This window comes from Ischnura elegans, chromosome 3, assembly GCF_921293095.1.
Source record: "Ischnura elegans chromosome 3, ioIscEleg1.1, whole genome shotgun sequence".
Classification (NCBI taxonomy): domain Eukaryota; kingdom Metazoa; phylum Arthropoda; class Insecta; order Odonata; family Coenagrionidae; genus Ischnura; species Ischnura elegans.
The window spans coordinates 12,954,731-12,969,857 of NC_060248.1; the positions used below are offsets into that span (position 1 = coordinate 12,954,731).

The window sequence follows — 15,127 nt, forward strand, 5'->3', positions numbered from 1 at the left end:
TCGAATTCCAAAAAAATCGTGCAGATAGTTAGTATATACAAATATAATAAGTTAGTGGAGGAAAGTTCAGTGGATAATCTTGGGCCGGGGATTTTAGATTCGGAAATCGAGAGAGCACTTCGTATTATGAAGGCTAGAAAATCAGTAGGCGTGGACAATATCCGATGAGAGTTTATGAAGAATCTAGAGAAGGATAGTAAGAAAAGGTTTTTCGAGGTAGTACCTACGCCAGATCTATGAGGAGGGATGTTGGCCGGAGGATTTCGTGAAATGCAGTTTTGCAAAGAACCGTGAGCGTGAGACTCAATATAAAAGTAGGTGGGGAAAAAATTGAGCAGGTAAAGCAATTCAACTATTTAGGCAGCACATTGGAGGAAAACGGATACAGTAATAAGGACATTAGGAAGCGAATTGCATTAATAAAGGAGGTGTTGATGAACAGGAAGGAACTCTTGAGGATCGTTATGTAAGAGTTTAAGGAAAAGGTTACTGAAGAGTTTGATCTGGAGTGTAGCTCTCTACGGTGCGGAAACGTGGACACTGAGAAAAGAAGACGAGAGAATATTGGAGGCATTCGAGATGTGGGTATGGAGTAGAATGGAGAGGGTGAAATGGACGGAGGGGAAAAGGAACCACGAAGTGCTGGAGATGGTGGGTGAGGAGAGGCAGGTTTTAGATGAGATACGGAGGAGACAGAAGGTATGGATGGAGTAAGTGCTTAGCGGGGAGGGGATGTCGAATACAGTGTTAGAGGCTAGAATGTTAGGCAAAGGAGGGATAGGAAGGAAAAGAATGGGATTTTTAGATAGAAAGGAAAGGAGTAGTGGTTCCAGCGAATTGGAGAAGGCAGCGCTGGAAGGAAAGGGAGTCTTCCAGATCACTTCTATAGTACTCCATGGAAACCTGCATTAACCGATAGAATACGATAATAATAATAATAATAATGAACCGCCGACGAAGAGCCTGTTTAACCTAGTCCTATTGCTATCCTAGAGCCAAATTATCGCAAGTATTATGGCCCCTTAATGTACGCGGAAAAAACGGCGTCTTAAATTTTCTTAAATGATTCCCTAATCTTATCCATGAGATCGTTCCATCATAATAATTAATCTCTCATCAAATATCTTGAAAATCACTGAAAATAGGGTGACAGGATGCCAAGAGGAGAAAAATATGACAGCACATTATGAAAAAGAAGGATAAAGGGAAAAAAAGGAGGACACTTGAATTATAATGAACATTTCATTATTAAGAACAATTAAAAAAAATTATTAGCTCTATAACTTTGTATATTTTAAGTGAATCTAATTTTTGCCAAGCAATTTTTGCATTTTTGACAGAACTCACTTTATAAATCTTTACTGAGGCAATATTTAATTTGTTTTTCTCAGCAGTCCACTGAGATGAAATTAAAGAAAGTACCCTTCTGCATTTTTATTGTGCCCTGGTATGCTAAATAAATATTCATAAATTTTGTATGGCATTTCAATGGTTTACTATATATATAAAAATATTCTAAAAAGGGAGGAAATACACTGATACTTAAAAAATCCGCCCGGACACCAGACGGACATCTAAATAGGAGTGTATGTCCGGACTAATCCGAGCGTCTGGTCACCCAACGCGAAAAGTATTCTACTTGAAATTTATGCAAAATATTTCGTATAAATTCTTCCATTCGATCGGTTAGACTTTCCCATTCTAATTTCCTATTAATTCAGTTGCACTACCATGTTTATCGAAACAATTTTTAACAAATCTTGCTGCTCGCCCCTGAATGTATTCTATCTATAACCGAAACAATTCCTTTTTTATACGGGTCCCATACGCTAGCGGCGTACTCCAAATGGTCTCACCAGAGAATAATGACATAGTTCTATTATTTTATCACCGCATTTTCCAAGAATAATTTAAATAAATCCTAATTTACGGTTTGCCAAATTTACTGAAGGTGTTTACCCCAGGATAAATCTTGTATAAGAATTCTCCTGAATACTTAACCGACTGTACATTTTATGATTCTGCTCGATACGTTTCGCTGATTGTGAGTTCAATGCGGCCGCGACTCCCTAATGTGACGTCAACCAACGAGAGGGTAAAACGGGGAATGGTCGTGGCCATGGATGGCGTGTCTAATGTAAAGTATGAGCCGAGAGGCGGAAGCGAAATAATATCAGCGACCTATGGCGCCCCGGGCAAGAACAATTGAAGGTCACTGAATTATGCGCGGTGGTCACCCTCAATTGACCCCCTTCCTCCCGACCCGATTCAAACTGGTTTGGCAGAACTGTGGTGCGTATAAGAGATAGCGAAGGCCTAAGCCACGGATCACATCTGCTCCAACACTTGCTCTGCTGACCTGCTCTGTCCTCCGTTCGAGATGAAGTCCGCAATCGTCATAACTTTCGGTGAGTTAAACTAATTTAAAAGGTGCTTCATTTTATTTTCATGAAAACTTCAAAATATACTTTTCTTATTGTGCAATGGGTCGAAAAAAATTTATCAACAAATGGAGCGGCGGTGCTTACGCTTTTAAACGGAATTCGACCTCTTCCATTGCCGCATATGTTATTTATTGTAAGGCCACGTTCATGAAGCAGCGTAACAGATGCAAATGTCTTCATTTCAATCGTAAATAGTGTCGCGGAGAACAGACCCTGCTTGATAATTTGAAGACAAAATATAATAGCTATCAAAATATCATGGTTCTAGTTGCTTTTCTTAAATTCTAGAAAAAAAACTCCCACCTGGTTAGCAACGTCCAAGATGGTAGGTTTTGTATATTATTTAGAAAAGCAAAATAGCATTGATTGGCAACAAAAACAATAAAAAAATCGATGTCCGTATAAGATCATAAGTGGCGTCTATTTTTGTTCATTGTATACCAAAATGACCTCCTCTCCTGAATTAGCAGTAAAATACGTTTATTTGCTGACGACGCTGTCATTTATTGCGAAATTAATGATCACTCTGACTCTGAAATTATATCATGGGAATTAAACAACGTTCAATAGTGGAGCCAAGAGTGGGGACTCGAACTGAATCTGAGCAAATGCACGGTGGCACATATCTTGAATAGGTCTCTTCCAACTATCTGTGTGTATATCTTGTGGTATGTGTCAATATAAAGGCGACAGATGAAGTGAAGTGTTTAGGAGGTACGATTACTTCAAAGCTATCGCGGGGAACACATCAGAAATATTTGTGGCAGACACCTACGGAAGCAAGGATTCGCCAAACGCATTGTGGGAATATTTTCGGATGAAAAAGTGAAAGAGCTGGTGAGAAAAGGTGCTATTTTGCACTCGTCCAGCCACTGTCAGAATATGCAGCGAGCCAGTGGAATCCGGTTCAGATAGACATAATCCGTGAACTTAATAAAATTCCATGGTAAACAGCGCGATTCGTCGAAATTTCTACGAGCGAACAGAAATCGTTGCACTGATGTTAAACTAATTAGGTAGGGAGCCGCTAAACACTCCCGAGGCCGCGCGCTAGGCCTAAATCGCCTGTGCAATTGAGAACAGATATCATTCAGAGCGACTAGGACGAATTAGAATCACATTTCTCTTTTAAGGTCCGACGGAAACGATAAATTAAGAGAGATATTTTGTCAATCGAGTAGGTATGGGAATTCGTTTTTCCCCCGAACGATAAAGGACTGGATATGAAGGATAATAATAATGCTAAGCGGAACTTCGTTAGAGCTTGAATGTATATTTTGTCCACCCTTGCGTAGGGGAACGTGTGTTTATACGGGAGCCCCTGGCCCATGAGAAAATTACGGTACTATTAGCAATTCAAAATCAAACCATGCATAAAAAGAAAAAGAATACAAATCCAAACAAATGCATCCCGTGCGGAGCGCCGATACAATGGAGACTAATCAATATAATGTCACTATGACACTTTACGAACAGTGTGCATGCACAATACAACACGAACTATACATTCCAGATCGGTATTAAAGTAATTCGGGCGTGCCAAGTATATGTCGAGAAAAGAAAGGAAAAACAAATAATGCAATGGAAAAGAGCAAGGAATACACCCCTGGATGCCCAAACACGTCAACTCATGAGGTACGTTTCCAAATGATCAGAGAGTATTTTCGATTATATCATGTTTTTCATATCCTAAGAATCGTACTAAAAATAAAACTTGGCTCGTCAAAGTACGTTATTTGCTTACTTTACAACGATTGGATCTACGTAAGTCTTTTCCCGAAGCTCTCAACTTAGGCACCCCGATAAACGGCAAGATAAGTCAATCGTGCGTATTCAGAATGCGGTTACCGCACAACCAAAATGAAAACAACATATGATATCTATGTCCGAAGAGATAATGACTCGAGAGACGATAAAATATAAATTACAAAATACAATGACTAATTTATCAACAACTACTACGAGCGAACAGAGAGTATCTTTTGCACTGCTTTGACGCGAATGTGGCAGGGAGCCGCTTGACACTCGGAGGCTACACGCAAGGCTTAGATTGCTTGAGCAATTACGAATGGATATCTTTAAGAGCGACACGGAGAACAACATATTAGAGTCCCACTATATTTCCAGGTCAGACAGAAGCGATACGATATGAGAGGTATTTTTCCGTGCACATAGGAATTGGTATTCTTTTTTTACGAAAAATAAAGAACTTTTTATAAATTGTAGGTGAAACCCTTCTGCTTTTCTCCTTCTTTTCTTTTTCTTGCAAACCGACAACCCCCGCCACACACCCATTGAGGTGGCCTGCGGGGTAGAATATTGATGTAACCATCAATAAAATCTAAGCGTTTCGGTTTGTGAGCACCGTACTGCGCAGCCGCAGAGGAAACGAATGGTAATGAGAGGAAGGGGGCTCGCGCCGAAAGCACGCAGCGTGTCCATCGCACAATTATTCTCGGGATGAAGGACGACCCTTCCCCATTCCACGTCAATCCGTGTGAAGGACACTCGCTCGCTGGGTGCCACGTAGACGACTAACAATCAGGATGGAAACCCGGCGCGCGAACCGCCGAGCGGAGCGAATGGAGTATTTGCAATTAGGTCAGGCTTGGGCGATTTATCAGCGAAACATTTTATCTTCCATCGCGGCGTAAAAATATTTTCGTGTTGGATATCAAAATAACAAATGATTATTCGATATGGAAGGAAAAAGCAAAAACTTGCTCTCGCATTGTATTTTTAATTTGTTTTGCGTGATGACAGAACATGTCAGGAACTTTGTTCATTTATTTTCATTGCAGTTTTACGCAATGGCGCGAAGACATTTTCCTTCGACTCCTTCTTGTCTTAATTTGATATCGTAGGCTGTCAGCGCTTTCCTTAATAACACAACTGCAAAACTCATTCTGCTCAAGTCACTAAAAACTGTAGCTAATACACACAACGAATGTAAATAAAGCTTATAGTATGCTTATTGCTTTTAGTAAGGATTACCAAAGGGCGGATGGCAACACTGCCTTGACCCCAACATGCCTCGATGATAACGTGGGTGTTGTGTCACTTGGATTGCGTACTACGAGAGAAAAATCATCCAAGGGAAGCTCAGTGACATTTCATACACCTATGCGTTGGGTTAAAATTATTTTAATATGCTGTATTTCGTTTTTATTTGTGCTTCATTTCTTTTTACTCCATTTATGAGTAAATTTCCCAAGTCACGCGATACAATTATATAGGTGACGGATCCAGGATAGGGACAAGGGGGGGGGGCTAAGTGGGGGTTAAAATTCCAGCAGTAGTGGGGGTCGGAAAAAATTACCATTCTATCTAAAATAAATTGGATACCCAAGGGGAGGCTATAGCCTCCTTAATCCCCCCCCCCTCAATAGATCCGCCGCAGCATATATATGACGGTCACTCTTGTTTACGGAAGAGGTACTAGTTACCCACCCTCTACTAATCCTTTCGCTCCTTGCACATAATACATTTTCGCTCATGCGGGAATAAACCGCTCGAGTTTCAATCTTGGACAGTTGCTTTCATACTTTACGATTTTAACCGAACAAAAAGATTATGGAAACAGCTCCCGCACGACTGAAACCGTCTAGTGTGAAAGTGTGCATTTGTTTACGTGGATCACTAAGCAGAAAGACGATACGGTACCCGTGTGGCCCCATTGGCACCGGACGGCTGCAATGCGGCTAAAAATCGTGCTCTTGTTTTAACCGTACAATGGGAAAGGTCTTGTAAACTTCTTCAGTGTACTGCCCGCGCGGTTTTTTCCCGCATGGACGAAAACGTGTAATGTGCGAGGGACGTAAGGTTTTATGAATCAGTTAGCGGCGGAAAGGTTAAATTACGTCACTAATTGTAAATGAGGAAGATGGCGACCGCTCGTTTCAGTGCAAGATCTGAATTACGGCACTATAACAGTTATAGCTGAATTAGTACGGAATATGCATATTCGGGAAAATAGTTATTGGAGGGTTTTTATGCCTCAGATATTTTCCTGCCGGTGTTTCCAAAAGTTGTGCAAATATTCCAATGCCGACAAATGTGTTATCGCCGGATTATTTTCGGGATTCTTCCTTGCTAATAATAATTAATGAGGATTCACCGTGTCCGTGCAAATCGAGGATACATATCAAACCTACTTCTAACTATATCAATCCTCTTCCTACGTCTCACATTATGCATCAAAGTCACCGCTGATGCTAAAATACATAAAGGGAACACATTTGGGCAAAATAGCCCCGCCAGATTAGCCAATGAATCCAAAAAATTTCAGCTCATCGTTAAACCATCAGCTGGGTGGTGCACATGCAATTCCATCTATATTCAACGAATGCAATTTTGACTTCTACTATAGCATTGCGACGCTAATCACTCAGAAAATATTAAGTAACCCCACTTTTCAATTTTATTATGAATTTATTTTCATGACGTACCGTACATCTGATTCTTCTTTAAACGAAATCTGTAATCAAATTTAAATGAGAATTTATTGAGTCAAGCATCACCTACAGGAATCTTCCGATTTTATTACAAATGTCAAAAAGCAACACGGCAAGCAGAATGATAAATCTTAAGTGGAGCACGCAAGCATCTACATAATACCCTACGAGGTACCTCAGGGGTTTTTGGCAGAGGGTGAATATACACTAACATGCAGCATGCAGTACGCTACGTCTTCGTAATGATCGAAAAAAAGGCCATAGCACATATACGTGCCAGCAGGCTATATGAGCTCTCACCGATTATACATGGCTCCGTGCAAGTTGACACCAGCCATGCAAAAAATACCAAATTATTGAGTTGATTAGTATCCAAATAGCGACATAAAATGATTTAAATGTCGAAATGGAAACAAGTAGGTACCAACACACACAAACCAGAAAAGTTAAAAAAAAAGAAAGAAATGGTCGACGCAGCGAGTGCAGCGATAAATTCAATAGATGGAACATCTATTACTATCCATGAGTGTTCTGGGAAAGAATGACATCATAAACGTGTCTGTTCTGCAGTATATTTCTTTTATTTTCCTCTCGTGATCTTCTACTATGATACGCGGTAAGTGAAGTAAACCTTTCGTGCCATCTAGGAACACTACCACTCTGAATTCATTTTAGTAGATTCATCCTATATTTTGTTCTTCACTCAAGTAACTACTCCCAGCAGCCTAATTCATCTAGCAATGCACTCACGTTGCTCTGTTTACCGTACCAACCCAAAATCTAGCTGCCTTGAGCTGTACCCAATTGATTTTTGCACCCAGTCCTATCTCGTATGAGTCGAACAAGTTAGCTGCATATTCCAGATAATCTCTGACTAAAGACACATTGCTTCTTTCTTCGACCTTCTTATCTCATTTCCGAGAACTCTCTTTACAAATTCCAAACTGATTAGAGGTCATGAATGGGTATTTTGAAATTCTGGCGTGTACTTTCATCAGCAAACAAACCACAGAAAAAAATCCTCTTGATCTCATAATATTTCACCCTGCCAAAAGGCCTTTGAAAGCTTTGGCTCTAATTCATTAATAACTGCTCACTTTATAAGGGTGAACTTCGTTTTTTTTTGGCACTACGTTAAAATTGTGGTAGACGGTAAAAAAACAACATTCAGTCAAAAATATATGTCACTCATAGGTCTTCATTTTAATACATTAATACTGTTTATGGTAACTTATAACCTCACCTCTGACGAAATATTTCCATAGTATAGAAAAATTTGCGGACAATTTAATCACGAATAGTCACCACAGTATTTCACGTTCACAATAATAAGTTGTATCTTCAGAATACCACTTACTGATCACCAATTACTGAATAGTGGTCTCTGATGTAGAAATTTCATTTTAAGCATAGTGCAATATTATTGTTTTGTAATATTTTTTAACTTAATAGTCTTATCTAACCTATCACTGTGAGACTATCTCTTAGAATCGTTACGGAGGCCTTCGCGGTGATTAAATGATAATTTTTTTCCGGGTTAATGCTGCGTCGACTTATTTTTGGTGGAAGACAGTTTCGGGCGCATTCCAGCTCCCGTTTTTTCGACCCGAAACCGTCGTCCACAAAAAAATGAGTCGACGCCGCAGTAACTCGAAAAACAATTATCACCTTTAAGAATCTTTTGACAAAAGGTTTGGCTAGAGATAGCAGTGCCGATAATCGTCGAGAAATTCAATTAAAAAATTTTTAGAAAGTGGAAAGTGGTTCCCAAAGAATTTATCGCTAATCATCTCTTGATCTCGAGATCCGGTGAGGTCAAATATTCATATACATCTACATACTACCCTGTTAGTCGCCTAAAAAGGCGTGTGGCAGGGGGTGCTAGGACACCAGCCGTTTACATATTATTTTATTTACATGATATTATATTTACATATTACGTTTACATATTATTATTTTTACATATATTAAAAACAAACGCCCAAACAAAATTACGACTAGCATCAATTAAAGCCCTTTATGGTTTGGAGGAAAAACGAATCAGCATATCTATCCGTTCGGTAAAATATCTCTCTTAATTTATCGCTTCTGCTGGATCTGAAAATATAGTTGGTTTCTAAGATAATGTTCTCCGTGTCGCTCTTAAAGATATCCTCTCAATTGCTCAAGCAAACTAAGCATAGTGCGCAGCCTCCAACTCCCTTACGGCTCAGAGCCTAACTCGCTTTACTTCTTATGAACAAAATATTGTACTGCCAAGCTGATTTTTTCGGTGATTTGTTGACTATATCCACATCTACGAGGTTCTTTGCAAGCCACCACCATTGAGGATGGAAAGGGGTGATGTGATTCTACGCTGGGCATGCAGCTCTCATTCTATCCTTAGTCAGAAACGCGCTCGTCGTCTTAAATCTATCGGTTCTGCAATCTATTTCCTTAATCGTATTCATATGTTCATTTCTACCGTAATAACATCTTGAACATCAGGCAAAAAGTAATCTACTTCGATTTAATCGAAAATCTCCCCTTCGAACGGTTAGATCAGGGGTCGGCAACCTACGGCTCACGAGTCGCATTCTGCTCTTTCGATGTTAAATTGCCGCCTTCCTCTTACTCGCGCAAGAAATAATAATTATATTATTTTATTTGCATTTTCATTTTATTTTCAAAACTCAAAAAAAAAAAAAATATTGGAAACAGGATAAAAACCATGAATGTATGAAGGAGAGAGAATGCGACCCTCATATTAATAAATTACCGGTAGTAAAGTCAAAGGACTGTAAAAATGTAGCTGTGCAGCTTATTGTTAAGCTGGTCGCATAAATTGAGGATGTTTCGTCTCAAAATGTTGCCGACCCCCTGGGCTAGACTAATGATACTACTCAAAAAATTCATCCATGCTTACAACTTTCAAAAAAAGTTTTTTTTTTCTTTAGGTCACCGTTATTCCATTACCGTCCGCCCTTTGACGGTTTTCCCCTCAATTAAGATTTATAAATTTCCAATGTGTCGGCTAGCAGCGAAAAGTATAATACCACTTTCCCATTTTTATAATTATTATTCCTTTTGCCCTATGCATTTATTCCCTCATTGGACCGATTATAATCTTATCACAATGTTTGGCACTCATACAAGCAAATTAGCAGCTAAAAATACCGCGTTTCACTCTGTACGCTATTAAATACTACCGGAGAATCAACTTTGACCGTGTCTCAATTCATAAGTACAAACTCTGCACCCTGAGCGCTATATACCCTTGGGTGAACCGGACCCTTCCTATAACCCACATATCCTTAATAAGAGCTGCGAGTATGTGGGATCCGGCGCCGAAAGACTGAAATAATGTGCTCAATACATCTCAAAGGAAAACACCGCGTTTCGTCCAAAAAAAAACCTTTTTTCGTCAAAAATCCTTGTTAATGCTTTCCTCTCCATTCGAAGAAGTCGGTTGTCACAAATAACTTCAACAGAAGCTATGAAGTTTGCGAGATGGACGTCCGTTAACTCAAAAGTCAATTATTATTATCAAAAAAATTTAAGACTAAATTTCTTGAAGACATTTTCATTCCTCTCTTTGTTTCGTTCCCCCCACAGCCGTGGTGCTGAGCGTGGCGCTGCTCTGTTCGGCCGAGGAGCAGCTGGACGCGTGTCCGGACGTGTGCTCCTCGCAGACGTCGCAGGCCAGCCGTCAGCCCGTGTGCGGGCGGAACTTGGCCGGGGAGAGAAGGACCTTCGACAGCCAGTGCAAACTCAACGTCTACAACTGCAAGAACAGGAACAACAGTAAGACTGGAATCGATCAATCACCCATCCATAACTCAATCTGACACACATGTCATCAAGAGACTGAAAATCCCTTTCGATCATGTTCAGGGATGCCGACTTACAAAAAATATTGGGGGGGGGGGGCAAATCGGGGATCTTCTCAGGGGAAATTTTATAAGTAGTGAGTTTTAAGTTTTTTGAGCATTTTAGATGAGTCATATGATCAACATTAGAACCGAAATAACCATATCTCGATATCTGGACACTCCGGGGAAAATCGACAAGCCTGACACATTTATTCCTCACACCCGTGACGAATTTTTGAGGGGGCTCGGGCCCCCTCAGACCCCATGGAGTCGGCGCCACTGATCATGTTCACTGATGACATTCAACCCTTAATCGATCAATAATTCAAATTTTACACTGAAAAAATTATTTCACGTATTATTGTGGTAAGAATAACATAAAGGGCAGTATTTATCAGTTTATTTGCAAAAATGTTGATTAATTATTAAATAATGCAATATATCTCCTGAGGTGCGCTGCCCATTTTGTCAGAATGATAAATTTTCATTGGTGAAAAAATTTAAAAGAGACTCCAAAATAAAAATAAGATAGAATGGTTTGGGGTTCCGCACATTCATAAACAATAAATTGCATAAACAATACTTACCAATGATTCACGATGTGCCTAGTGATCTGCTCGTTACCATTTTTAAAGAAAACTGCAAGAGTATAGGCGGCAGTCTACTATGACCTTGTAACACGTGTTTCTTCCAATAAACATTGCCCGAAGCGCAAATAAGGACGTGGAGGTCTCTTGTGCTATCCTGGTTGATCGGTGTATTGCACGAGATACATTTGCCAATGAAGGGATATGTACCAAAATAGTTCACTTTTATGATATTATGCATACAGAAGCAAGGCGCATAGGCATTGAGTCCTCTCTCAATTACGTCATCAACTTACCTGCGAAAGGGTTAAGGCCGTCAATATTTTCTCGCGAAAACCTCGAGAACTTGAAGAAGGACCGAAAAATAGAGATCTCTTTATTGTTTCAAACTCAATCGAAAGTAAAAAAATAATACATGGTGAACGAGCCCGTTTAATATATTCCTCAAAAGAACGCTTGCTGATAATGGGATTAAGTCGAACTCACATTTTTCGTATGAGTATAACATGGCCACTTTCTTTAGTTGATAGATTTCCCAATTTCCAGAAATAGCGTTAAGTGGGCCAAGATAAAAAAAAGTTGGTCCAAAAACCCATCAAATTTCGGCTTTTTTTCAACCCGGTAATAAATATCCCACCATCAATAAATGTACAAGTGATAAAAAATTGAAGTTTATTTTTTAATGGAATTCAAAAAACAGTTATTGTCCGCAAAATTAAAAAAAATCTCCGATACGAGGAGTACGCAATTTTTTAGAAATATTTCAGAGTTTATTCTTCTCTACAAATCATCATAATATGATCATCGTCTCTCAGATTTGTCGCTAATTGCATTCATTCTTAGTATATTTACCAATGGAGATGTACTTGAATTATATAACCAAGGGTTTAAGAGATAGCTAATGAAATATTTGTTTAAACTTTCCTTGTATATTTTTTATTGCATGCCTCGAGCAATAAGCATTTAGTTTGGCAATCTAGTCATTATATATGCCATGCCAATCGAGATATTGTACACACTGTGGCAAGCAATGACTGCCTATGACGCCAAATTAAAACACATGAGGAGGGCTAGAAGGTAAGCGGCATCGTACCATTGAACAAAAGTAAGGAAAAAATAAATAAAATAAGAACCTAAAACTATTCGTCGTCCCCAAATGCGGGTTCGAACCCCGGCGGTGGCAGAGATTTTAATAGAGAAATCCCGATCCCAACTAGGGTGCTATATGGAGGGAGGGAGGGTGCTACATATAGGGGGCTTCAGCACTCTATCCGTCGTACAGGACGTTAAGCCGTGGTCCCCTAGGTGCCGTCCGTTCAGAGCAGGCAAATGCCAACGCCGGGATTCTCACCACATTTCCTCCCTCCCCTTCCCTCATGGTTATATGCTGCTCAGCTGTCGGTCGTATCCTCAAAATACCACACCATTCCAATATATTTTACTTCACTAGCTGTGTGTAACTGACAAATCGTTCCTTCTTTTTCACAGGATACAACCTTGTCTACAGAAAAGCCTGCACCAACTGAGGACCATGCGGCCTCTCTCGGAACTTCATGATTTCACGGTTTAAGACATAATTTCACCACAGAAGTCTGTGAGGATGATTGAATAAATGTAAAAACTATAACAATAAACATAACAAATGTATGAAAATTACAGATTTGTTCGAAATAGTTTGCTTCAAACCTCCAATTCAAAGGCAGAGACTTCGGTGGCAACATATCGAGAACCTATGAGGGTAAAATTATAATTATCTATGATTACAAATTGGCACCAACTACGAATTGGGACGCCCAGCGTGGGAAAGGTAACAACGAAGTACTGCGTGGGTCACTACGTTACCCAGGTTGCTGATTTCCCATGGAAACTTTTTCTCGTGGAGTGTGAATGTGACCGCCATTCACACCCCAGGAATGAAATATTTTTCATAACGTGGCACTTGTCCGCGTTCTAATCAAAATACTACGACCTTACCCAAGAAGCATATGGATATCTTTTTAATATCACTTACGCGTCGAAAATTATAGCTATATCATCACCTAAGTGATATTTACTAGTCTACCTCATTTTGATATAGCAAAATATATACTTGGTAATACCATTTAAAAGTTCATAAGAAAGAATAATTTTGTCTTGAGTTTCTGGAAACTTCTTTAGTACGATGCTATAAATAAAATGCTGACTGCGCAAAGTTTGGGTGATGAAATTTAAAAAGACTTTTAGAAGAAGAATGAAACTATACAATTGCATTGCAAATGAAATACAGAAGAGACACCTCTACTAATCCTAGTAATATCTGATCTGTGATGAGGTTTTTCGTGTTCGGATGCTGGTAAATGTAAACTTCGAAATTAGCGTCATTTATTGCAAAAATTCTGACTACAATTCTAGGAGAGATGCCTTACTTTGATTATTACTTTGGCAAATCAATATTCAAAGGAAGCAGAGAGGGTACTAAATAAGTTACCGTTCAGTACAGCAAAAAATCGTCACTCATTCGAGGGAATTAGAGGATTGAGGGAAAAAACTTTTTATATTTTTTGTAAAAAAGCGGCCAACTTCAGTATTTTGAGTCCATGAAATCCGAAGATAGCACAAAATCCATTTCGAGAGACTTAAGATTAAGATGCACGTGGTATCCTCACCCTGGAACTTCCCCCCCCCCCTTCCTCCCCAGAGAATTAAAAAAAAACGACCCTTTCTCCCACACCCTTTAACCCATTATGACCCAATGTTGCTTCAAAGCAACATCAAAAATGTGTAAATTTTCAGCTCTATTTAGGAAAAATCTAAACTTCGTATTATTTTGTGGTTTAAACTTTAATGAAAAAATATTTATCTGCCACGATGATTATGATGGAGTGCAAAATTTTGAAGTTTTCAAAGTGAGAAATCTTGAATATTGATTTCTCCCAAAAGCAGCTCTGGGTTAGAGAGGGTTAATATTTCAACATCCCGATACCCAAACCCCACCCTTCCTCTTATCTTCTGTCCTTTAGCACGACGATATATTTAAGCAAGACCTTGGCCGCGCATGATTGGATTGAAAATGTTGATGTAACAACGAAACGCGTCGCTCGCCAGTAAATTCATTGGAAATATTGCAATGCCTTATTTCACTAATACAAATCTCTCAAGGTGGCCTCATCTGTCAAATACGCTCTCAGAAACTCATTACTTCGGAAGATTTTTTTCATAATTAGAACTTTCCCCAGCAAATCAATCACTACGTTTACCTCAGCAGTAAAACTCTCTTGAGCAAATTAATGCGCATGAAAATATCAGCGTCAAAGAAACTGTCCACTAATTCAGCTCATCCGTCCTGGGTCGCTGCAATTTCCCCGATTGAAAACTGCATGACTTTTTCGGACAAAAATCTTCCTTTTCCATCCCTCTTTCACACTCACGTTTTGATCAATAAATAACAAGTTTGAAGAGTAAATGTGCATTACATACAGAAATATTTTCTTTTAAATGCGACTAAACTCTTTTCAAAAACCTATTTCTTAAAGTGAGAACACAAAGACTTTAATAAAACAACGAGTACTATATTTTTTGCCTAATTAATGCACTTTCAAAGGCAAATTCAGAAGGTAAAGTGTCAAAGACGCAGGCTTTTAGAGAGTCGGCAGCGCGGTGGCGATTCATTTGCTTTTCACGTCATTCCATAAACTTGTCCGGACGAAATAAACGAAATTACCAGGTATATTCTTAGATTCCACTGACCCACATTTAAAAACCTCTGACTTTCCCTTATCACCCGGACCTATCACAACTCTGCTTCTTTAAAG

General features: G+C 39.3%; 1 protein-coding gene across 1 annotated transcript; it reads left to right on the forward strand.

Moving 5' to 3' along the window:
• Positions 1 to 2,247: 2,247 nt before the first annotated feature.
• Positions 2,248 to 12,992, forward strand: LOC124155443 (vasotab-like). The gene is made up of 3 exons (XM_046529262.1): positions 2,248 to 2,408; positions 10,493 to 10,681; positions 12,825 to 12,992. Exons 1-3 carry the CDS (start codon positions 2,381 to 2,383, stop codon positions 12,860 to 12,862), a joined length of 255 nt encoding a protein of 84 aa, XP_046385218.1. The 5' UTR covers positions 2,248 to 2,380; the 3' UTR covers positions 12,863 to 12,992.
• The last annotated feature ends 2,135 nt before the right edge of the window (positions 12,993 to 15,127 follow it).